We start from the raw sequence: 26,174 nt of genomic DNA on the forward strand, positions 1-26,174 counted from the left end.
ACTCATTATTTTTGTTGAAACAGACTAAAATGGCTAGCCCTGACACTCATTACTCTAGTGCTGCCTAACAGCATATGTGAAGTCCGGAGGTAGAGCTAGCAATAGAACCCATTTCTCCTGGGTTTTTAGAGAGAGAGAGTGAGTGTGTATGTGTGTGTGTGGGGGGGGGGGGCCTGTTTTACACTAGGAAATTGGGGTTTTAAGACTTTTCGCGGCCAAATGATTCAGTTGTGTTGACCAGAGTGACTTGGATAAAACAACCTAGTCTCCAGTGTAGCGAGCATAAGGTTGACAGGAAAATTTTCCTGTCTTTCATGCAGATGAAATATATATGCTGTCAGAAGGCCTCCCGTTGGCATAGTTAGCATCTTCACTGAAGTGATCTAGTGGTACTGCTTCTGTATTTTAAGTATGGAATAAACTTCCTTTAAAGAGTTTATCTATAATAGCTATTCTGCATTAACTCTATATGTTAGGGATACATTTTGTTGGCAATCAGTGTGTCTTGTTCTGGTTTACCTTAATTTGCTTTGGTAGTGGGTTCGGGAATAGCTTCTGTAACTTTAAATTCACACCTGATGTTCATCTGTATTAATACTCTAGTGTAGGCAGTTTCGAAATGTAAGGTAGTCTTGTGACTCCAGTTGTAGACATTAGGGATGGAAGCATATAGATGTTTAAACGATTAACCGATAAACCTGGGTTTATTGGTTAATCCAAATGATTACACACATTCCACTTCCCCCTTGCTGCCTCTGTATCAGAGGCAGCAGGGGTGGGGTGGGAGCTGGTGCCAATGAGGAGCTATCTTTCAAGCTGGTTTCCCACATGTGCCAGTTCCCACGGAGTTGCCTCCCTTCCCACTTCCTGGCTGCTTTCCACAGAAGCAGCAGCGTGGGACATCAGGTGGGATGCAGTGCTAGGGGGAAAAAGGAGAGTGAGGGGGAGCAGGCAGTGTCATTATTATCAACATCAGGTATCATTGTAGAAATAGAAGGTGTAAGATATTGGTCTGACTCTTACTCAATGACCTGGTGGAAGTTGCTATTTTGAATAAATCCCTGGTATCACCTTGATTACTTGTCTTCTGCTTTCTTTCCATAAAAATAGAGCACAGAATATGCAATTGGATAATGTGCTGGCCAGTATACTAGTATTCTCAGTTATTAGGTTGAACATTTGTTTTGGGAGATACTAGAAATGCTGCTTAATTGAGCTTTCTGGTTAATTGAGTGCCAGATAGCAGAGCTTTTACTTTACACCATTCCCCTGCCAATCATATTAATTTTGTTCTAAAGGAAAAATGAAAATCTAGGAAACTGCATATGAAAAGTGTTAAATATGACTGTTTATGTTTCAAAGAAAAGTGGAGAAAAGATAAAAATCAGAGTTTGGGTTTCCTGTTCAATCTTAATTCTTCTGATTTGAACTTGCAGTATAATACAGTTTTAAATTACAGGGTTTCATTATTTTCTTGCAAGATCCCTGCATCATTAAGTATATTTGCTGCATAAAGTTGCAGAGATTTGTAGATCGTGCATTTGCTAAATTGAGTGATTCATCAACTGAGGTACTCTGTTTTTGATCTAGTATTACAAATATTGTATCCAAAAGACTAGAAATGACTAGATTGATTAGAATAAAACAAGTATGTTGCACTCCAAATCTGGTATTGAAGATTGCTTTGTATAGTTTGAATTCTTTCTTTTGTCTCAGTATTTATGATCTTCCAGAGTAAGTTTATGGTTCAGGATGTTAATATAAGATTCTTGTAAACTCCAAGTTTTCTAAATTAGAAATAACAAAACTCTTTAATACAAAATGTCTGTCTCAGCCAGTAGGAGCAGCAAGGGCAGTGCCTGGTGGTGGTGGGAGGGGGGGCACAGAGCCTGGTATGTGACCTGCCATCCACCTCATGCCCAGACATCACCTTCCTCTGAGACCCGAAACCCCCATCCCACTCATGCACCCTTCCTCCCACAAGACCCCCACTCTAGCCACCTCCTGCATCTTCCTTCCTTCCTTCCTTCCCAGACTCCCAACCCTGAGCCCACTCCTGCATCCTTCCACGAGGGATGTATATACCCCTTAAAGTGAAGCAGTTAAACAGTATTATTTTAATTATTTAACGGGGGTCTGAAGAGCCCACTGCGTATGGCAGGGCTGCTCTTGCTGGCTGGGGTCCTGCTAGCTGGGCCGCAGCGGGAGGGGGGCTGTTCCCGCTGCTGGTTAACCAGTTACTCTTTTACATTCCTACTTTGCATCCCATCTCCTCCTGCACCTATTTTGTAATCATGGGTGGTTGGCTGGTGGTCTGTGGAAAGTTTTGTGTTGAGTGGGATGGGCTATAGGCCAAAGAGTTTGAGAATCACTGATCTGCGCATACTTTGTTGGGGCCACATAAATGGTTCCTTGTGAAACTGATCACTTGGACTTGAAGTTACATAATATGGTCAGGCCATGTCCTTTATTTCTTTTCAGCTGCTTCAGTATGTAGTAATCTTTCTAGCTGCTTTTATGTTGGCTGGTTTTCTTTGAGCAGATACAGTTCAGTAGTTTGAATATAGTGTAGTCATACTTAAGTTTGGTTTGTTAGACCTTGTTTTCTTGCTGCTTATTTCTGTTGGTGGTAGAGCACCTCATTCTGTAATATCAGGAACCATTTCTTAGGAAATGTATCAGCCTTCTTCTGGAACTAATGCCATCTTTTTTATTATTATTATTATTATTATTATTATTATTATTACCTAAACTTTTTATGTCCATGAGTCTGCAAAGGATGTTGCAATTAGAAATTCAGCACACTTTACATTTTTCTTCAAACTTTCTCAAGTATCTCTCCTTGAGTGAATCTGACCCCAATGTATGTAGTACTTAAAGAAATTGATGAAACGATGGTTTTTCACATTACTATTAAATAGAACTTGATTATAGTTTTTGTTTTCCAATTAGACATTTTCATTATTTATGTGAAGTTACTGAAAAGAGGACTTTCTCCCATGCTCATGGTGTCCCCAGTCTGCATGTGGCGTTTCAAAGTGGTAGTGCTGCACGGAGCCCGGGGTCAAGGAGGGAGTACCCAGCTGATCCTGGGCTCCACATGGCACTGCTGCTTTGAAATGCCATATGCAGCCTGAAGCCAGGCTCTCTGCAGCGTTTCAAAGCAGTAGCACAGCACAGAGTCCAGGGTCACTGGGTGAGTTCCCAGCTGATCCTGGGCTCCATGCAGTGCTTTTGCCTTTTAAATGTAGCAACAGCCCTAGGGCTGTTAGGGCACCTCTCCCTCTTAAGTGTATTATCAACTAATCAAATAATTGATGCAAAATGCATTGACTATTCAATTAGTCATTAGTCTATATTTAGCATCCTTAATTTGAAATTTTTAATATCTGATGTTTTCAGTTCAGAGAGGTAGTCATGTCGTTTGTAAGTGGCAGAGGCAGCAGCACAGGGTGGCAGCAGCCCCGTCCAGGGAGGAGAGGAGGCCTGAGCTCCTGGACCTGGCACAAGCTGAAACTGAGCCAGGCTGCCTGCTTGCCTGGCTCCTAATACACTTTAAATGTAGAGCTGCAGTGGGAGTAGGGCCAGGATTGAGACAGGCTGCTTGCCAGCTGCTAAAAAAATTGTGTGTGGGGGGTGGGGGAGGAAATGCATGTAGTCTTACAGCATTAACCTAAAAGCTTTTGCTAATGGGTTAATCAGCTACAGTATAACATCCCTAGTGTGGAATGTAATGGCCCATCCAGTTCAGGTCTTTGTTCAGATCTCAATTCCAGGTGTCAAACTTGTAAATGAAACCAAGTTCTGTAGCTTCTCTCTCTCAAGCTGGTTTTTTAATTTGCTTTGTAATAATAGTCACTTTTAGATCCATTAGTGAGTGCCTGGGCAAGTTAAAATGTTCCCCAACAGGTTCTGTGTGTGACCTTTTTTTATCTGATTTGTGTACATAATCCTTTGTTGTAGAGACTTTCCAGTTTGGCCAATATAACATTATGACATTAAAAAGTTAAAATTAGGGATACAAGTTAACCAGTTAAACGTGAGGTTGACCTGACATTTAACTGATTAACTGACTAAAGCAGTATCTGCGCTGGGGATTCGCGGCCCTGGGGTTGGGTCTCCTGCTGTCTCCCAGCTTCTGTTCATGGCGGGCCTGGGTTCCTGTGGACAAAGGTTGTTCTAGTCCCCACCTGTTACCCGTTAACTGGAACCTGTAAGCATTACCAGTTTAGGGTGACAACCAATTAACCTTTCATATCCCTAGTTTAAAGTGTGCTACTCCATATTGCAAAATCAGTAACTACATCTAAAAAGCTTAATCTTTGAGTGTCAGATGGAAGATTTGACAGAATGCACTTGGTTGGCTATAAGGAATTCTTTTTTTACTCTGACGAACTTTCTTCCTTCTCAGTTCCTTTCTTCTTCCTGTACAACCAGAGTCACAGAACTATAGCAGCTTACTTTGTCCCAGACCAATTCTAATAGCAATGCAGCCTGTATATAAATGGGAAGAGTGTGTACAGGATAGTACAGTTTGGACCTTCCTGGTCTGACAATCTTGGGACCTGATTGGACCTGGATGAGGAAATTGTGCTGGACAATGGGAGCTCCCTGGATACCAGCCCTGCAGATGAATGCCCTTCTCTACTGCGGGCTTCTTCAGATCAGTTGGCCTGCCTGTTGGCTAGCTCCAGTCCTGGCTCCACTGCTGGCTATGCAGCACGTGGCCCTGGCTGTCCTCCTTCTTCTGGGCTGATGTGTGGCGAGGCTTCTTCGCCTAGGCTGCCGTCATCCTGGCCCTTCTGTTGGGTGGCAGGTAGTCCCAATTGTGCTCTGCCGCCGCCTGAGCTGCCTGAACTGCAATGGGTCTGATGCTACCTGAGTTATTGGGCTGTGCTGGGCTCTCAGCTGCTGCCCCTCCTGTCCCGGGTTGTTCTCATCCAGAAACATCTGTTGCCAGACCAGAGAATCTGGGATTTGGGATGTGAAACTTGTACTACCAATTGATAAATGTTGTGTGTGCCAACAGGCTTCTGTGCAATTCAGTGTAATTTTTTTAAATTAGGAGTAGCTAGGAAAACTACACAGAAGTTCGTTGGCAGTTGAAATATGGCCAAACTTCTTTAAATCTGTTGCAGAGAATCATTGAATTCTAGAACTGGAAGGGACCTCAGAGATCAAGTCCAGTCCCTTGCCCTCATGGCAGGACCATATACCACCTAGATCATCCCTGATAGATGTCTGTCCAACCTGCTCTTAAAATATCTTCAGAGGTGCAGATTCCACAACCTCCCTAGGCAATTTATTCCAGTGTTTGGTCACCACGACAGTTACTCCTAGGCTATGTCTAGACTGCAAGCCTCTTTCGAAAGAGCCTCTTTCGAAAGAGAGCGTCTAGACTGCACACGGAATTTCGAAAAAGCAAGCCGCTTTTTTGAAAGAAAGCACCCAGTGAGTCTGGATGCTCTCTTTCTAAAAAGCCTGTTTGCTTTCAAGAACGCCTTCTTTCGAAAGAGCACTTTCGAAAGAAGGCGTTCTTCCTCGTGGAATTAGGTTTACCACCGTCAAAAGAAAAGCCGCATTCTTTCGATTTACTTTCGAAAGAATGCGGCTGCAGTCTAGACGCAGGTGAAGTTTTTTCGAAAAAAGGCTACTTTTTTCGAAAAAACCCCTGAGTCTGGACACAGCCCTAATGTCCAGCCTAAACCTCCCTTGCTGCAAGTTAAGCCCATTGCTTCTTGTCCTATCATCAGAGGCCAAGGAGAAGAATTTTTCTCCCTCTTCCTTGTAATGCTTGTGGATTACAAAGGTGTTTGTGCATGTCACTATAGGGGTGACTTCTGCCTCTCCATCTGTAACTGTTTTTGAATCAGTGGGATTTAGTGGTGCAGACGTTGAGACAATTTTGGTAGACTCAAGAAGACAGCACATGAACAAAAAAATGTAACTTAACATTTTTTTTTTTTTTTAACAAAATAGAAGACCTGCCAGGATTGGTGAGAGATGGCTTTCACTTGTCAGGAAGTGAGAGTGATTACTCTTCCCTGATGAATTGGAGAGTGGATTTGTCAAGGCCTGTATTTGTCTTAGGGTAGATGTAGACATACCCATGTTAGCATTGCTCAAGCTAGTGCCTAGAAGTAGCCGTGTGGTAGCAACAACACAGTGGGAGTTCAGGCACTCTAGGTTACTTGCTTGGGCAATAAGCCCAAGCCACTGCCTTAGCCATTGTGGCCATGCCAGTATTTTTAAGGGCCAGCTCTAGCAGAACTAGCATGTTGTGTGACTTTCCACACCGGGAATTACACTTCTCGGCAACTATGTTGATATACCTTTAGTTAATTCTAAACAATGTGCTGCCTTTCTCTATGGAGACTGAATAAAACTTAAGATTTTATAAAGAATGGCTTTGTGTCTTTATCTTACATAGTTTGATATATGTTGGAGGACCTTTTGTATCCAGGCATTTGTAAACTAACAGGTGTGTTTTTTCTTAATCTCTTCAGAATTTTTTTTTATGGGCACTCTAGTTTATAAATACCATGCAGAATTTGCCATGTGGTTGCTACTTGTTGCATAGGTAATTGTTACTGCCTGTGAAAGAAAAGGTTTAATGGTGTATTTTGTATAAAAATTGTACACCATATAATTATTTAGGTAGTCTAATGATTTAAAGGTCTAGTATTGTTGATTAAAAGATAATGTTCTCCAGTTGACAAATAAGGCTTTAGTTGTGTATAATTTACAGTTCTTTTGAGTGGATTTAAGAGCAGCTTAATTATTGGAAAATATTTTAGGTTAACTTTTAGGCTTACTTCTGTTCATTGTTCTGTTATATAAAAAATTCTATTCAGTAACTTTTTTTTTCTGATTTAGTTGTAGTAAAACACTGGCACGTACTAAATGGGCTGCTTAAATGAATATTAAAATACTCAAAATTTTAAAAAAACCCAACTGAATACTCTTTAATTGTCGACTAGTATTCAAATGTAACTACCAAAGAACAAGACCGGTCTTCAAATTAATTTTAATTACTCCTAATTGATTATGATTATTTATTATTCATTCCTCTAGAAATAACACACATCTCAACTTTTTAAAAAGGAAGAATTTTCTTTCCTTTTTGGGAATGATTTCAAGATTATGTAATAAAGAAATATACCATTATAGAATAGTACACTGTGATATACAAATAGTTCACTAGTATGTTTTTTACATTTTAACTTCATCTTATTTCACTATCAAGGAAGCATCACTTTTTCGTTATGTTTGCTATTACTGCCAGTGTAATTCTGTTGCACTGTTTTACGTGATATGTTGAATGCTCTTATGCACGTTTTGAACTTGAAGTATATTTGAGAGGGTTTTCATAATCCAAAGAAAGTGGATATGAGGGCTGTTAAGTGATTAAAAATTGATTAATGGAACTATTTATAAATATTTTTGGCAGTTTTCTATATTTTTAAATGTAGGAGTGGAGCTGGGGTCTCCCTGGGCTCCAGCCCCCGTTGCCCGCCATCAGCAGAGCTGGGCTTAAGCCCCCATTGCCTAGAGAGCGCCTGAGCTGAGGATGCAGCTAATACCTCTCTCTCCACTCATTGGTATGCAACTAATATGTTAAGATTAATGCATTGATTTTGTTTTCAGTTAATTGCAGGTGATAGTGCTTCACAGTCCTAGTATATACAGTTCTCACAGCTGAGTTCTTTGCTTTTGTCAGTGTTAGTATTAAGGAAATATTTTATTCTTAAAATCTTAAATTAGGAGATTGTTTGATAACGTAGATGTTTTTATTGATATCTTGGAAACTTAAATTAGTAGTGTAAGCCTCAAGTTTTCTTTGAGGCATCCTGATCTTCAGTAGCATCTGAAAATGAGCAGGGAATGAGCAATGAAGAGAAAACTGGAAATTTTAATGTTGGTGCTTTTAGACCTGATTCTGCGAACAGCTGCCCCAGAATGGATTTCTGTGCTAGTGCTGTCCCCCATTGAAACATGAAACAGTGCACCAAGGTCTTTGTTGGTATGAAAAATGAATGTTAAAATCAGTGTAAGCAAAACTATGTGGTGTACAGGGAAACAATTACCTTAACTTTCAAACCTATTTGTATTTAAATCAGGGTGGATTGATTTAAATCAAGATTATCTAAATCATGGATTTAAATCACAATTTAAATTGCCAAGAAAAATTGATATAAATCAAGCTTCTCACTGATTCATATTTCTTAAACCATGGTATAAATCTGATAACAAAAATGTTAATTTACAGGCAGTCCCCGAGTTACACGGATCCGACTTATGTCGGATCCGCAGTTACGAACGGGGCCCGTCTCCCTGGTCTCCAGCAGACCAGGGAGAGGAAGCAAAGCGGCGGAGCACGCGGGCAGCGGACAGCCCAGACGCGTCTGGGCTGTCCCGCTGCCCCTGTGCTCCGCGGCTTTGCTCCGGACGCCTGTGGTACAGCAGCTGGGGCGCTGCTGGTTGGTCCCGTAGCGCCACTCTGGGCGCTACTGGACCAACCCGGCAGCACCCCAGCTGCTCTGCCCCGGGCGTCCTGATTCAGCCACTGCTGGTCAGTTTCAGGTGTCCTGATTCAGCCACTCTGCCCCAGGCATCCCCAAGTCAGCCGCTGCTGAAACTGACCAGTGGCTGACTACAGGAAGCCCCTGCCCCGGGCTTCCTGGAATCAGCTGCTAATCAGTTTCAGCAGCGGCTGAATCTGGACGCCAGTTCCGATTTACATACAGATTCAACTTAAGAACAAACCTACAGTCCCTATCTTGTACGTAACCTGGGGACTGCCTGTACAGTTGAGTACAGCATTTTACAACCTCTAAGAGGGTGCACTTTGTGCAAGTATTTTAGATAATTTGATTTTTATTAACTTGAAAAATAGTATGTAATCCTTATTACCTGTGTTAAGCTGCAGATAAAGCAGCAGTACATTCGGAATGGTAAGAACAAAGTCACATACACAAACACAATAGCACTTATTTAAGATTTAGTTTAAATAAAATATATGTTTCATATGTGTTTTACATCTGCAGTTTCAGCCATTTCCAGGGTTGCTGGTTGTCATTACATTTTTTTCATTCTCACATTTTATTAACTTTAACAGATGAGCCCTCAGTAGGGATGTGACCAATTAGTCAAATATCCAATAAGCAAATGCTTATTGGATAGCCGACAGGCTAGTCAACTAGTTACTTCCCTCGTCTTTTGCTGCAAGGCAGCAATGGGGAGAAGAGGAGGGGGTACTTCTAAATGGCAGCACCACGTGGAGCCTGGGGTCGGAGCCTGGGCTCCACATGGCAATACCGCTTTGAAAAGCTGCGGGACTGTCTCCAGGTTCTACATGGTGTTTCAAAGTGTCAGCCCTGGGACTCCTCCGTGGACCCCTGGCTCTGTACAGCGCTACCACTTTGAAATGCTGCAAGGAGCCTGTCTCTGGGCTCCCAACAGTGTTTTGTTGCAGTAGCTCCACATGGAGTTCGGGGTCAGTGGACAATCCCCAGCAGACCCTAGACTCCACGCGGTGCTTTCTCTTGAAGTGCAGCCACAGCCCTAGGGCTGTGGCTACACTTCAAAGGCAGAGGCGCCCTATCGACTACTCAAATAGTCTATGCAAAATGCATTGACTATTCGGTTAGTCAATTACTCGCAATTTAACATCCTAGTTCTCTGAACACTAACTGTACAGTATTCTTAAAACTTGTACAACTGTGTCTCTTCTTCCTCACTCCCTCTGTCATTTTGATTCATGGACTGAAAGAAAAATAAAAGGCTTTTCTGCTTTCTCAGTTCCTGGTTGATTTCTTAGCTTTGTGTGTGAAATACAAAATGATGAAAATATTGTCTGTGCCTGCAGAGAAAGCTACTGCTGTGAAAAGTTGGCTTAGCAACTGAAGGAACTCTGTTTCAAGGTGTCTGGCTAATGATTCCCATCAGTTCAGGGGAGTGACTTGGTTCAAAACATCCTCAGTAAACATTTACTGATTATGATTCCGCTTCAGCCCTGAAATGTATTATAACTGAGGAGTGATTTTGAGATGCTCTTTGCATGGCAGCACCCGCATCTTCAGCAGTTAGACACATACTTGGTTTCTAGGGTTAAGAATGTACGCAAGAAAATGAGGTGGTGTAAGTGTTTGATCCATGCACTCTTTTATTGCCTGTAGGTTAACTTTCTGGTGAGTTGTTTGTCAGTGTCTTTCAAATGCTCTTCAGATTTTGACAGAATAAGCAATGCAGCAGCAATTTCTCAGAAGTTTGTTCAAGGCGATGGATAATAGGTTTCAGTACACTGGGTAGGGATATAATAATGTATGTGGTTAAATGATTAACCGATAAGCGAATGCTTATTGGTTAATGCTACTGGCTACATACAGACACCTCCCCCCAGCTCTGCATTTAAAGTACTTGGCAGTCTTTAGCTACCGTATTTTTCCGGCGTATAAGGCAACTGGGCGTATAAGACAACCCCCTAATTTTCTAGTTAAGATAGGTTTTCGTCTTATACTCACCGTATAAGACCATCCCCCCCTTAAGAGGCCAACCGGCAGCGCCCCAGCGCCTCTCCGCCTCCCTGGCTTTGCTCCCGGTGTCCCTGGTCTGCTGGAGACGGTCCCCAGCAGACCAGAGGCACCGGGAGCAAAGCCACAGCAGCGGCGGGGTCCCGCGCCTCTGAGGCTTTGCCAGAGCAAAGCCTCAGAAGCGCGGCACCCCGCCGCCGCTTCAGCTTTGCTCCCGGTGCTTCTGGTCTGCTGGGGACCGTCTCCAGCAGACCAGGGACACCGGGAGCAAAGCCTCTGAGGACACCGGCAGCAGGACAGCCGTGGTGCGCCTGGGATGCCCCACCGCCGGCTTCCCCCGCGGCTTCACAAAGCCGCGGAGGGGCCCCGCTGCCAGAGCCCCTCCGCGGCTTTGCTCCGCATCTTCCTGGTCTGCAGACCAGGGAGACGCAGAGCAGCTTTTCTTGCCCCGGAGTACACGGGCGGCGGGACTGCGAGGTCCCGCAGTCTGTGTCCTCCAGGGCGAGAAAAGCCCCTGCGTATAAGACGACCCCCGATTTTTGGGGGATTTTTTTTAGCATAAAAAGTAGTCTTATACGCCGGAAAATACGGTACAAGATGTATTAAACAGGTATGGCGCAATATGTTACTTAGAAGCATACTTGTATTTCTTTTTCAAAGGTTTTTTTTTTTTTTTTTTTTTTTAAATCTTTGCTATGTTTGCAGCATTGTCTGTGACAAAACTGTGCATGTGATCTTTTCTTTTAAAATATTCTGTCTGGGCTTTTCCCAATATATCTATTTCTGAAAGATAGGATGGCATATTTTCTGTTGTCACCCAGGCACATATTAATGGATCATTTTGTACATTGCTCCACTCATCAAGGCTTAAACTAGGAAATTTCCCCTCACTATTTCTTGAACATAGTTAAAGTTTCTTCTCATAGACTGTCTCTAGCAAGCTTCTACCAGTGTCTGCTGTACTAGGTGGAGTATAGCCTGGTCACAGGGACTCTACCATGTCAGTGCAAGTATTTATTAACAATGCAAAAAGGACAATTTGTGGCATAAACAAACTGAGCAATCTTTTCATCTATGATAGTGTTTCTCAAACTGTGCTCCGCGGAGCCAGAAACATCTCCAGAGGCTCTGCGAGTTTGACAAACTGGAAACATCGATAGGTACAACACATACAATCAGTGGACCGCTGGGGCACTGCATAAATTTTTGCGCATGTAGAGGGCTCCGGAGTCCAAAAAGTTTGAGAACTGCTGATCTATTTGCTGATCCTTATTATGAAACTATCCATGGTGTTAGTTTTATTGGATTATTTAAATCTTTTGACTACTACTGATATTCTGTCTGAAATAAATTTAGTTGCAGCTTTGCTGCTAAAAATACCCATGGATGACTCTGACATTGCTGCAGATAGACCAAGCCTCTTCCACTTACATATGATCCTGAAACAATTCAAAAGATATTGAATAGTCATTCTTCTCAGTTCTTGCTCCATTATTCACGTAATTATTTAATTTTTTTCCAGCAAGGATGCAGAGCCAATTGCAAGTTATCAAAAAAATTAATTTTGGAGCAAACCCAACTGAACTTGAGTTTTTGGGGAAAACTAGTATAGGATGGGGTTCCCTTGGAAAAGCTGAGTTATGCTGAGGTAAAATAGGAAATAGACTTAGGGCATCGCCATTATAATCGGTGGCCATGATATTTCAAAATAAGGGGTATATGTTATGTAATATGAAATGATAGTGCCAATTGGACTGTAGCTTTCTGTTAGGAATGTGGAAGGTTAACCTGTTAATCGCCTACACAGTAAATATTACCCTAAACAGGCAATGCTTACTGTTATCAACTAATCCAGTAGTTGGTGGTGTAGGTAACCATGTAACTGCTAAGATTTTCAGTGGTAATATGGTTACCTTTTTAACTGACTTTTTATATCCCTACTTTCTGCATTGTATATTTGGGTGATAGCTAACTAGGTTTAGAATCTAATTAAACAAGCTGTAAGGATTAACTAAGCTAAATTTTTCTAGCAACATCCAATGTGGTAAACAGCTTGCATTTACTTCTTAAATCACATTCTTCAAGGCATAGTGTGCCTTGAAGAATGTGATTTAAATAAAAAAATATATATTTTTTTACTGAAATCATTAATTTTTATCCATCCTAGCGATGTTAGTGTGTAGACAATTACACGATTAACTGATAAGCCTGGGCTTATTGGTTAATCTTGTTGACTACCTGTACCCCTCCTTTCCCAATGCCAGTGTATCCGAGGCAACAAGGGGGGCGGGGCGAAGCAGGACCTGGTGTCTGAAGAGCTGGCTTAAAAGGCATGAGCAGTGGGTCTGGCCGCCCACCAGCATGCTGCTGTCTCTGAGGCAGCAGTGGGGAGGGGAGGTGGGAGCTGGCTTTCAGGCAGGCTCCCCCCACATGTGCTGGGTCCTCCCTGTCCCCCTTACCCTCAGTGCTGCCTCCTTAAAAGTTGCTTCTTCCCAAAACCAGCTCTTCAGTGCCACCTCTCCCCTGCCCCTCATGTTGCTGTCTCTATCAAAGGCAATAATGTGGGGGGCAGAGGAGGCTGTTTTGTTTCAGCAGCCCCTATGCATGCTGTTGCTACCCTGTGCTGCTACCACCCTGCGCTGCTGCCTCTGATATAGCAGTACAGGATGGCAGGCAGGAGCCAGTCTTCAAGAAGATGGTTTTTAAAACAGCTCCTCTCACAGACCAGCTCCCGCCTGCCACCCATGCTGCTGCTTCTGATGCCACCCATGCTGCTGCTTCTGATAGAGGCAGCTGTACAGTGCGGTAGGGGGCTCCTCAGAAATGGGGCTGGGAGTTCACTGACTAACAGCCTATCCTCTGGGGACTACCAGTCATGTATCTGCTAAAATTTCATGTGGGTACACAACTATTCAAATACACGCTCACTAACATCCCTTATCATCCTAATTTAATTTTGCTAAATTTGGCTGTGATAATCCAGTAGGCTCTGTCTGATTTAAATCCCATATTGACTGGCAGTTGATCAATGTTGGTGGCTTGGACATATTGTTGAAGAGGTAGCTCAGAGGAAAACAAGATTCAAATATTGGTGTGGCTAGTCTGGATTCTCTCTCATCACTCAGAGCCACACAAATTGTAGTTACTATGTGTACCCCCAGGTTAACTTGCTTTCCATGCAAATTTGTTGGAAAAGACTTCAGAGTTTGAAAATGAGTTCTGACACCAGAATTGGAGAGAGGCAGCAGCAGCGGGAGGGGGGGGGGGGACAACTAGTGGAGTGGTGACTTGACTATCTGATAAGATTATTGGGTAGTCGACTAGTTGCTTACATTCCTACCTGTGTTCCAGCAAAATCCCTCATCGGGGACCCATTAGGTCTTTAGGGTGCTGGACAAGGGAGGTCCAGCCTGTATTTGATATGTACGAAGGCTAAGGTGCTACATCTTTGGAGTGATAGTTTCCTCTTTTAGTTTCTTGAGAGCTTCAGAATTCAAAATTACGTAATGAAATTCATTGCGATACATTCCAAGATTTTTAGATTTACCAGCAAATAATTTTGGCATGGAAATCTGGCATGAGTTTCCTGCAATGCTAAGTCAAGTTTTTGTAAAATCTATGATCCATAATACTCTGTTTATAATGGACAAAATTCAAATACTTGTATTATTCCTCATCTGACCAATTTGTTTTCTTGGAGCTACTTGTACAGTGAAGCATGTTCAGCATGACTAAAGGTGATGGAATTCAGCCTAGAGATGAAAAACTGATAGAGGTTGATTATTAAATCTCTATCAACCATCTTTGTGGCCTAAAATTGGTTTGTGGCACATACAGGCTGGATTATTAAGAGAACAAAAGTGTTAGATTTAATCATAGTTAATACTGTGTACCTCTACAAATATCTTGGAGATTGAAGAAACTTGTACTACTTGGATTCTGAGAGCTTGACCTTACTATATGGGAGAGTTAATGAAGTAATGGTTTTGGGCAGAATAGGTTTAAATTAAGTATCGAGTAATTCGCTCATGTAATAGTCAATGCATTTGTACGTTGACTGTTTGATTGATTGATAGGGTGGTGCTGCCCCTTTGAAACACCATGGCAGGGTTTCAAAGGGCCAGCACCACATGGAGCCTGGGATCAGCTGGGGACTCTCCAGCTGATCCTGGGCTCCACATGCTGCTGCTGCTGCTTTGAAATGCTGCAGTGGCGTTTCAAAGGGTGCAGCATTGCACTGAGCTCAGAATTAGCTGTGTGGCACTACTGCTTTGAAGTACCGTCTTCTTCCCCTCTCCCCTTGCTGCCTCTGTCTGTTAAAGGCAGTAAGAGATGGGGGAGGGGGGAGTGATTAGTTGACTATCAGATAAGCATTTGCTTATTGGATAGTCAACTAGTCCTTAATTTCCCTAGTTTAAATTGGAAATATGTAAATGATCTAGTCAAGTTAAAACTTTCCCATCTATACCTGTGACTCTGAAGGCCATGTATTGGTTGAAATTATATGGCTATTAGCTTGCACATTTTAAATATTATCACTTGGATGTTCTGTTTGGTCCTTCCTCTTTGTAGCCTATAATCCATGGCTACTCAACACGCAGCCCATGGGCCGCATTTGGCCCATGGCCTTTTGTTTGCAGACCGTGATGTGGTTTGGATTTACATGGGGCTCAAAACTTGGCCCATGCGTGGGATCCTTTGAACATGGCCTCCACTAGGAGCATGGTCCCCAATGGCAAGTCAATATAATGGTCTTCTGTTGATATGCGTTTTAGTAGTTAAATTCTTGGACTGTAGTTGCTAATTAAAAGTGCTGTCATATGGGTGGAAATAGGTAAATATTGCATTTTATTTATACCAGCAGAACTGACTTAAATGGGGCCTGCATGTTGTGTAGTCTTGCCTTAATCTTTGTATTCATGCCTGTTAGCTTCTTTCACACTATTTGCATATACATGCAACCACACTTAAGCTGTAGCCTTCGTCATGTGCTGTGAGTATCATTGTGGCCCCCAGGGCTTCCAAAGTTGAGTAGCCCTGCTATAATCTATTTCATCTGTAGATTAATCCATACAGAAATCCTGGAAAGTATTTAGCTTGGTTAATATAGTTGTATAGACTGAGAGAATAGTAGCTTTTGATGGTTGGGATATTTTTTTTCTTGGGACATGAATAGGTGTTGAGAATAATGGCATCGTGATTCTGTGGATGAATATTCTCAAATGCGTTTTCTGGAGTAGCACTGAATGTTGTGGAGCCACCTTCCACCCCACCACCACACTGCCTACGTGGTAAGTCTGAATGTCTCGCACTCTCCTCCCCCTCCATGCTGCCTCCTGCAGAGGTAACCATGGAGGGCAGGAGCCAGTGCACGAGCTGCTGCCTCTATCATAATTGGAGGCAGGGGAGGCTGCCATGGAGCAGCTGCTATTTGTAGTGGACCCGGGCTCGCTGTGGACGAAGGCTGTATCCACAGTCTGCTCTGCTGCAGCGTCTCCTGCGCGCACGCGCATCCCCTCCCCCCCATGCTGCTGCCTTTAGTAGACGTAGCAGCATGGGGGGCAGGCAGGTGGGTCCACAGAGCCGGTGCTCAAGGGGAAGATGGCTTGTAAACTTAGTTGATAGCTGAACATGCCTAAGGTCAAATACTTGAATATGTTCTTGAGATGGAGAAATACTATTTTAATAGAAAGGTTTGCTATTAGTTATGACGTAGCAAAATGAGAAATGTTAATTTGATTTTGCATAGGTTGCTAGTGTATATTCGTAGTCTTTTATATTTATATATTGTAGTGTCTTGGAACAGTGGTTTTTCATAAGTTAACTTCTTAGTGTAGGATGCACCATAAGCATTTTTGAGCAAACGTTTAGTTCTGGATGTTAAAATGTGATTATTTGGCTAATCGTATAGTCAATATAGATTGTATCGACTGTATGATTAGTCAATAAGCGCTGCTGTGCAGAGTCACAGCAGAAGTAGCTCCAGGAGCTGGCTCTGGAGCCACCTGTGCCTCTGCTCTGAAGGCTGCGAACAGAGGCTGCTCTGGCACCATCCCCTGTTTGCGGCAGCTAGGGCTGGTCACGGACAGGGGTTACTTGGTGGTAATAGCCCCTGTCTGTACGGGGCCCAGCTCCCCATTGGGGCCCCTGTGGATAGGGGCTGCTTCCCAGCAGTGTTCTCTAGTCCCGCACCCCCCTCAGCTGCCTCTGATAGAGGCTGGGGGAGGGGCAGGCAGTACCCTGGAGACTGCTGGGGGAATCAGCTTTTTAAGCAGCTCCCCCCAGCACTGGCTCCTATTTTCTTGTATTTCCCTCCCCTCCCCCCCCCCCCCCCAACTCCCTCTGCCTCTCATGGTGAGCGAGGACTGTTTTAGTCCCTGCTCACCCAGTGCTCCCTGTGGCACTTCTGCTTTTGAAATGTACAAGAGCCCTGGAGGCTCTTGTATACAGGCAGTCCCCAGGTTACGTACAAGATAGGGACTGTAGGTTTGTTCTTAAGTTGAATCTGTATGTAAGTTGGAACTGGAGTCAGCCGCTGCTGAAACTGATCAGTTTCAACCGCGGCTGAATCTGGACGCCAGTTCTGACTTACATACAGATTCAATTTAAGAAACCCAGGCATCCCCAAGTCAGCTGCTGCTGAAACTGATCAGCGGCTGATTCCAGGAAGCCTGGGGCAGAGCAGCTGGGGTGCTGCTGGGTTGCTCCAGTAGCGCAGCTCCTGGGCGCTACTGGAGCAACCCAGGAGCACCCCAGCTGCTCTGCCCCAGGCGTCCTGATTCAGCCGCTGCTGAAACTGACCAGCAGCGGCTGAATCAGGATGCCTGGGGCAGAGCAGCTGGGGTGCTGCCGGGTTGGTCTGGAGCGGTGCTGCGGGACCAGCCCGGCAGCCCCCAGCTGCTCTACCCCAGGGGTAGGCAAGAAAAGCCTGGTCTGCTGGGGAGGGGGCACTAGCTTCACCCCCTTCTCCCCAGCAGACCAGGGAGACGGGGGTGGCGGGACCGCCCAAGTCCTCCATGGCTTTGCTCCGTCTCCCTGGTCTGTTGGTCGGGAGACGGGGAGCAAAGCCGAGGAGCACGCACGCAGGGGGACAGCTCAAGCGCGCCCGGGCTGTCCCGCTGCGGGCGTGCTCCAAGGCTTTGCTCCCCATCTCCCTGGTCTGCTGGTCGGGAGACGGGGAGCAAAGCCGAGGAGCACGCACGCAGGGGGACAGCTCAAGCGCGCCCGGGCTGTCCCGCTGCGGGCGTGCTCCAAGGCTTTGCTCCCCGTCTCCCAACCAGCAGACCAGGGAGACGGGGAGCAGCTTTTCTCGCCCCGGAGGACGGGGGCAGCGGACCACGGCGCATCTGGGCATCCCGCCGCTCCCGTCCTCCGGGGCGAGAGAGTCCCGTTTGTAACTGCGGATCGGACGTAAGTCGGAACCGCGTAACTCGGGGACTGCCTGTATTGCTGAAGCATTGGGGGCTGAAGCAGTTCCAGCGCACGCTGTTTTCCCACTGCTCCGCATGGAGACAGAGTTTTCCCTAGCACTGGCTCCTGCTCCTTTCCCCCTTGCTGCCTCTCTCTGATAGAGGCAGCAAGCAGGGGAAGCAACTAATTGTGGCTACTCAACTATCTGGTAAGCATTTGTTTATCAGATAGTCGACTAGTCCCTAACAAGCCCTATCCACAATGTCTCCAAGATCTCTCAATGGTAATATTGATCTAAATTAGCTATTCTGTATGTGTAGGTTGTTTTCTGATTTGCATTACTCTGAATTTATCAACAGCGAATTTCATCTGCTATTTTGTTGCCTAGACTCCCTGTTTTGTAAGATCCCTTTGTAACTCTTTGCAGTCAGCTTAAAGCTGAACTTCCTTGAGTAATTTTGTATCCTCTCCAATTTTTGCTGCTTTACTGCTATGTTTTTTCTTGATCATTTATAAATGTTAAAGAGCACTAGTCACATTACAGTTGCTCCATGGGGGTACATCATGATGTACTTTTCTCCACTTGGAGAAGTGATAATTTCTTCCTACCCTCTGTTTCCTATCTTTTAACTTGTGACTTATTCATCAGAGGACCTTTCCTCAGATCCCATGATAAGCTACTTTGCTTAAAAGCCTTTGAAGGACTTTGTTAAAGACTTTCTGAAAATATTACGTATACGATCTTCACTAGATCACCTTTGTCTACATGTTTGCCTCCCTTCAGAGAATTTTAATTGTTGAGGCATGATTTCCCGTAACAGAAACAATGTTTCCATTTTATTTATGGTTGTGCTCTTTGGGTCCCCTTCTTTTTTTAAATTTTTGGCATACATTTAGTTTGAACCCTGATTATGGTTTATTACATTTCTTTGCAGCTTTCAGGTATTTTACCTTTGTGACTGTACTTTTTCAATTTCAATTAAACTAGCATTGTCATTTTAATGTAGTATCCTTTTTAAAATTAAATGCTGCAATGCTGGGCTTCTTTGGTGTTCTCTATCTTCTGAGGATGTTAAACTTAATTATAATACAGTCGTTAATTACCAACTGGTTCAGTTATATTCACTTCTTGGACTAGATACCTATGCTCCATTTGGGAATAAATCAAGAATTACCTCTTTCCTTGTGGGTTCTAGGAGTAGTTGCTCTAAAACAGTCAACTTCTTTGAAAGTAGATGCTTATGTTCTTTCCCCAGATGTTATGTATGGCATTGAGATAAATGTATCAATCAGGAGCAGTTCAGAAAGAATAGTTGAATACTTGCCCCCAAAATGGGGAAATGAGTGAAGTCCAAATTACACCATAGAGAGAGACTTTCATAATCATTCTAGGATACTGTAAATTCTCATCTGGTGAATGTTGCATATTTACAGCATCAGACATACTGAGGATAGAATGCCACCTCAACCATTCTCTCAAGTGATAGATTGCATTATTTGTGTTAGGGATTTAAAATCCCATTTAATTAACTGGTTAAACATTAAACTCAACTGGTTAACTGATGAGACCGGGCAGGTGGGGGGGGGCCTGCTCCAGCTCTAGCTGGCTTCTTTGAGCCTTGCATGGGGCTGCTGGCTCCTACCCAGGTGGGTCCAGCAGAATCACTGATGCTTTCAGAAACTGCTGTCACTTCCACAACGAACTGCTGCTTCTGATCCCATGTGTGGATGCCAGCTCGCAACCTGTGAGAGTGCCTGGCAGAGTTGGAGCAGCCTGCAGACTGCTTCCTGTGTACTGGTTAACTGTTACCTGTTAAGGGTGATGCTTACTGGGTAATGTTTAACATCCCTATTTGTGTAGGGCTGCTAGTCCCTGCGTACCTGATATATGTACATTAGTATCTTAAAGTAGAATGTTGCTGACTAGTACTTAGTGCCTATTTTAGGATCTTGCTGATGGCTTAAAGAAGCTTTTAATTTGGAATGTTTTGTGTAATTTAAAACTGCATAATATTTTTATTTTTTGAAATAGATTTATGATTGTGAATGCTGTGGATGTGGAGGAGTATAACACTTTTTCCTCAAAGTTTTTGTTGTCTTGGTTCTGCAGTTGTTTTTTTCTAGTGAATGCTAGTGGTTTTGTTCAACTGTGAATGTTTCGGGTAGATTAATTATCTGAATTTGCAACCAGTGTTTTTGTATCTAAGACATTCAGTGTGCTCTGGGATTAGTTGGCTGAACAGTATTTCTCCTACCTCCCTATACCCCTACCCCAAACATTTTCTGGAAAGCCTCTCATAGCTTTCATGAATTTATTGCTTGTTTGTCATGTTTAATAATTAATGTATTTTGAACTGTTAAACTTAATTCTGTTTAGTAATGAAGTGGTTTGGCCATTTCTCTTCATCTTGATTAAAACTTTTAATTCTAGTATTTTGTTAAACTTGTAAATTATGCAAAATTGTATTTTCCAAATTCTTCCTTAACATGAATATTCAGATATTTATCCAAACATAATTGCTATGGGTTTTCCTGCAGAGAGACTTGAAGGAGTATACCGAAACAACATTGATGATGTAGTAAGGTAAGATTTATATTTTGCGGAAGCTCTCAATTATTTACTTATCTGTGTGTCTTTCTTTTTTGTCAAGTATCAGAGGGGTAGCAGTGTTAGTCTGAATCTGCAAAAGCGACGAGGAGTCCTGTGGCACCTTATAGACTAACTGAAGTGTAGGAGCATAAGCTTTCGTGGGCAAAAACCCACTTCGTCAGATGCATGCATCTGACGAAGTGGGTCTTTGCCCACGAAAGCTTATGCTCCTACACTTCAGTTAGTCTATAAGGTGCCACAGGACTCCTCGTCGCTTTCTTTTTTGTGTGTGTTTTTGCACTACTGTTCAAACTATAGTTCAGACTTCAATGTCTGTTATGAGTAGATAGGGTAGAGCAGTGTTTCTCAACTTTTTATAAAGTACCCCTTTAAAAAAAAAAAAAAGTATCCCCAGTGCCTACAGTTTTCAGACACCATTTTTTTTTTCTATCATTCCAGCACACTTGTTTAAACAATCATAGCTGGGCAGGCGATGAAATTTTTGGGTGTTAAAAAGTACAAAAATAATAAAGCGCTGTAAAACTTAAAACAACTTCCGTTTTCTCCCCATTTCAGTTGTGTTGACATACCCCCCCCTCCCCCCAGACTTCTCTCAAGTACCCCTAAGGCTACTCGTGCTACTGGTTGAGAAACACGGGGATAGAATACACACGATCTTCTGCTTAGACATACTTGATGTGGGTAAAGTTTTGTGTAAAAGTGGTTTTTGGTTCTGTTACTATAAAATTAAATGTATTTCTAGGGATTTATTCCTGGCTCTCTTTTATGTACACATTAGATATATTCAATCAGGTTTTTAGATGCTACAATAACCTGGGTTAGTTGTGTTAAAATGAAAAAGGTTCTTCAAGTTTGAATCAGTGACTTCAGTATCCACAATAGCAAGATTTTCATCAGCTGGATGTTGCAGAAGAGATGTTTCTGTAGCTATCTTACTTAGATGAGTACAGGCAGTCCCCGGGTTACGTACAAGATAGGGACTGTAGGTTTGTTCTTAAGTTGAATCTGTATGTAAGTCGGAACTGGCGTCCAGATTCAGACACTGCTGAAACTGACCGCCAGTTCTGACTTACATACAGAATCAACTTAAGAACCCCAGGCGTCCCCAAGTCAGCTGTTGCTGAAACTGATCAGCAGCTGATTCCAGGAAGCCCGGGGCAGAGCAACTCTGCCTCGGGCTTCCTGTAGTCAGCGCTGGTCAGTTTCAGCAGAAGCTGACTTGGGGACGCCTGGGGCAGAGCAGCTGGGGTGCTACTGGACCAACCCAGCAGCACCCCATCTGCTCTGCCCCAGACGTCCTGATTCAGCCGCTGCTGAAACTGACCAGCAGCGGCTGAATCAGGACCTGGGGCAGAGCAGCTGGGGTGCTGCCGGGTTGGTCCAGTAGTGCCCACGGGCGCTGCAGGACCAATCGGCAGCGCCCCAGCTGCTCTGCCCCAGAGTCCAAAACAAAAGCCTGGTCTGCTGGGGGGGGGGGGGGAGCACACTAGCTGCGCCCCCCCCCCCCCCAGCAGACCAGGGACACGGGGAGCAGAGCCGCAGCGGGACCCCGCCACGGCTGCGGCTTCAATCTGGGTGCCTGTGGTCTGCTGGGGACCGTCCCCAGCGGACCACAGGCACCCAGACTGGAGCGGCAGCAGCGGCGATTCCCCGCGCCTCTGAGGCTTTGCTCTGGCAAAGCCTCAGAGGCGCGGGACCCCCCCGCGGCTGCGGTTTCAGTCAGGGTGCCTGTGGTCTGCTGGGGACCGTCCCCAGCGGACCACAGGCACCCAGACTGGAGCGGCAGCAGCGGCGGTTCCCCGCGCCTCTGAGGCTTTGCTCTGGCAAAGCCTCAGAGGCGCGGGACCCCCCGCGGCTGCGGCTTCAGTCCGGGTGCCTGTGGTCTGCTGGGGACCGTCCCCAGCAGACCACAGGCACCGGGTCTCAAGGGGCAGCAGCAGCGGTTCCCGCGCTTCTGAGGCTTTGCTCTGGCAAAGCCTCAGAAGCGCGGGAACCCGCCCGGTGCCCCTGGTCTGCTGGAGACGGTCTCCAGCAGACCAGGGGCACCGGAGCAGCTTACGAACGGGGCTTTCTCGCCCCGACTTCCGGGGCGAGAGAGCTCCGTTCGTAAGTGCGGATCCGACATAAGTCGGATCCGCGTAAGTCGGGGACTGCCTGTACATAAATGTAAAGATAAGTGAATATTAATTTCAGGTAGTGAACCATAAAGCAGTTTCTGGATGAACTATTTGAATCTTGTGTAAAACATAATTAACAGAGGAGGAATAAAATTGGGCTTTAAGCTCTTTATTACAACATAATGATACATTTTTTTATGTAGTAATATCAAGCAGCAAATTTTCAAAAAACCACGTTAGATGCTCTGAAAGACTGGGTGAGCCTTTCAAGAGTGCTTAAATGACTTATTCAAAAATATCATGTTTTATCTCAGAGTTTTCCAGAGGAGCTAACCTTAAATTTCTAATGTCAAGTACCAAAGGGAAAAATGTGCCAGATACGCAAGTGCGTTAAGAGTTCAAGTACTATTTAAAAGTTGATGGAACTCATGTTCATAAGTCACTTCAGGTGCTTTTGAAAATTATACTCTGTGGCAACTGGAGAATGAGTGAAATTATGATCTTTCAAGAATTAAAGCTAAGGAATTGAAAGGGAAGCACAATTAGTTACTGAGAACACTTTATTTTCTTTAACTCAAAAAAAAAACATTTAAAATGTCTTCATTAAAAAGTTTCAGATGGTTTCACATGCAGCACGTCACTCCCAAGTACTAGTTAACAGTACCTAGTAAGCCACACCTGGTAAAGATGATGCTTACTGGCTACACATTCACATCCCTAAACCTGTTGTACACCGCCTGATGTACATCTTTTCCTCATTTCTATTGGTTCACAAGGTGCTCCTCAAGCTCTGCCGAGATGGGGAAATATTATCCTGATAGCCTCAGCCTGGGCTTGTCAGCACTGGTACCCCATGTCCTTGGAGTTGTTGGTACAATCGCCTATCCCGCTTCCTCTGACCCTGGACAGTATCACACAGGACCACAGGCATCTTTGCCACCCAGACCTCTGCTCCCTTCACCTCACAGAATGGTGGCTTTGTGGCTAAACGTAGCCAAGCTGGCTTGCTTAGAACAGTTCTGACAAGTCCTCTTTAGTAGCAGAAAGCCCTCTGAGGTTCATACTTGCCATATGGATGTGTTTCTCACATTGGTGCCTGCAGCATGACCTGACCTATTTGTCTACCTCCATTCCTCAGGTGCTGGAGTATCTGGTGTCCCTGAAGTAGCAAGGTTTAGTGACTTCATTGCTTAAAATGCATATGGTGGCCATCTCTGCTTTCCACTCGGGGAAGGCCAACGGTTTTGATGTTTCAAGCCCCCTGGTAGGGACAGACTTCACCTTATGGCTCAGCACTCTGTCCCTGTTTGTGACCTTAATGTGGCTTTCTCAGTGCTCATGGGTCGGATCTTTGAGCCTCTGGCCGCATACTCCCTGCTTTACCTCTCATGGAAGGTGGCTTTTCTGGTTGCAATCCCCTCCGCTCGATGTGTGTTGGAGTTTTGTGCCCTGTTGTCAGAACCCCCATACATAGCTTTTCACAAAGTCCAGCTTCATCCTTACTAAGCTTTTCTTCCAAAAGTGGTTTCCAGCTTCAATACCGGGCAGGACTTTTTTCTCCCTGTGTTCTACCCTAAGCACCACTATAGACTGCATTCCCTTGATGTGAGGCACCTTCTACATTGCCTGGACCAAGTCCTGTAAGTCCTCGCACCTGTTCATGGCAGTGGCATATTGTGAAGAGACACTCACTTTGTCACAAAGTATCGATTCCTGGATCACAGCGTGTATCCATGTCTTATTATCTGACGAAGGTCTCCCCATCACCTCTCATGGCGCATTCCTTGCGAGCGCAGGTCTCTTCAGCAGCTTTTTTGGCTTATACTATTTCAGGAGATCTATAGGGCTGAAACTTGGTCTTATGTACATACCTTCACAATCCACTATGTCACCATGCAACAATCCAGAAAAAAATGCAGATTTTGGTATTGTAGTTGTCACATCAGTCATGCGCTGATTCTGAGCTCTCCTCCTGCGTAAAGCTTGTGAATCACTAAATTGGAATAGATGTGAACAAGCACTCAGATTTCAAAAAATGGTTACTCACCTTCATAACTGTCGTCCTGAGATGTGTTGCTCATATTTATTCCATGCCCACCTTTCTTCCTTCTTGCTGGATAGTCCAGTAGTGGGGAACTGAGGGCAGTTGGGTCAGCAGAGTTATATAAAGGGCATCGCACTAGTGCCATTCTAGGGGGCTCCACAGCTGACCCAACAGATTGTAGCTAGGATAAAACTTTCTGCCAACAGTGCATGAAGTCCATGCATACCTAATTGGAATAGATACGAGCAACCCATCTTGAACAACTGTTATGAAGGAAGTGAAGTAACTTACCATTACTCTACATCTTTAAGAATAGAAGCTGTTACTTTTAAGTTTCTTGTAGTGCTGCCTAGAGGCTTTTTAATTTTGTGAATTTAGTGCTTAGGTTAAGTCTTATTTGATAGGAAACTCATCCACAAAGTCATTAATTTATGACGGAAACAGTGCCAGCTTCTCCCTCTTTGTCGCCCAACTCTAACCTCGTGTGGTCATCTCTAGGGATCAATGCCTGTTGATTAAGTTCTCCTCCCTCGAAACTGTATACAAAAGTGCCAGTTGTAGCAGTCATCTAAAATATTTTTCTGTAGGTGAAATCGCAGTCTAGGATTCACTGCTGTACTCACATCTGTTCTTATTTTAACGCATCGGTTTAACCACAGAGGTGGTTCTGGAGTATTATGACTGATAACTAGAGCTTGTTTTTGCTTGAGCTTTCCAGGATTTTAGCAGCTCATGTTTCTTTTCAATTTGAACAGCATGTTCTGCCATGGCTTATTTAATTCTTTCTGGCTGATGTGCAAACACACTTTGTTAAGTGTGAACACTTGTATGCTGTTTCTTATTGAACATTGTCAGGTGACACATCATATATAACCATGGAACTTTTGGTGTATCATGGTTATAGTTTAGTTCTTAGAACTGCTGCATGAAGTGTGTAGAAAAGAGACTTTTCTCTTCTACCTTAATGGTGTTTGGACAGAGGCATTAGCTGACCAGAAAAAAAAACAAGGAAAACTTGATGATCCTACTTACATTTTCTGAGGTATCACTTAAAATTTCATGGGTTCTGTTCCTCACTTTGCTGTGGACCTTCTTTGTTCCTGTGGTAAATGAAGGACACTTAAAGGGAAACTGGATTAAAGTTAGACTTTATTAGAATTTTTACAAAATCTAAGATTAATAGGAAAAAATACCACTATTACTTTAAAAATAGATCAGAATTTCCCTTTAGGTTTTACAGCTCAAGTATGTCAAAGTTATGCTTGTGCACAAGATCAAAATGAAATAGGAAACAGTGAAATAAACTAGTCCACCGAAACTGCAGTTTGTGAGAATATTAATTTTATTTTTAAATTTCCAGTTTCATTTATTTATGGTGGCTTCTGCAATATAGATAAAACATGTAACACCTCCCCCCCCCCCATAAGCAATTAAAAAGCTAGTCTTGTTCTGACAATGTG

At 43.9% G+C, this 26,174-nt stretch overlaps 1 protein-coding gene across 1 annotated transcript in view; it reads left to right on the plus strand.

Moving 5' to 3' along the window:
• PTEN (phosphatase and tensin homolog) overlaps positions 1 to 26,174 on the plus strand; it is a 91,155-nt gene that overhangs the window by 8,737 nt on the left and 56,244 nt on the right. The window contains exon 2 of the mRNA XM_014572722.4: positions 20,442 to 20,526. Within this exon, the coding sequence (XP_014428208.2) occupies positions 20,442 to 20,526 (85 nt within the window). The remainder of the gene's footprint in view (positions 1 to 20,441; positions 20,527 to 26,174) is intronic.

Source organism: Pelodiscus sinensis, chromosome 8, assembly GCF_052426305.1.
Source record: "Pelodiscus sinensis isolate ZL-2025 chromosome 8, ASM5242630v1, whole genome shotgun sequence".
NCBI lineage: Eukaryota > Metazoa > Chordata > Testudines > Trionychidae > Pelodiscus > Pelodiscus sinensis.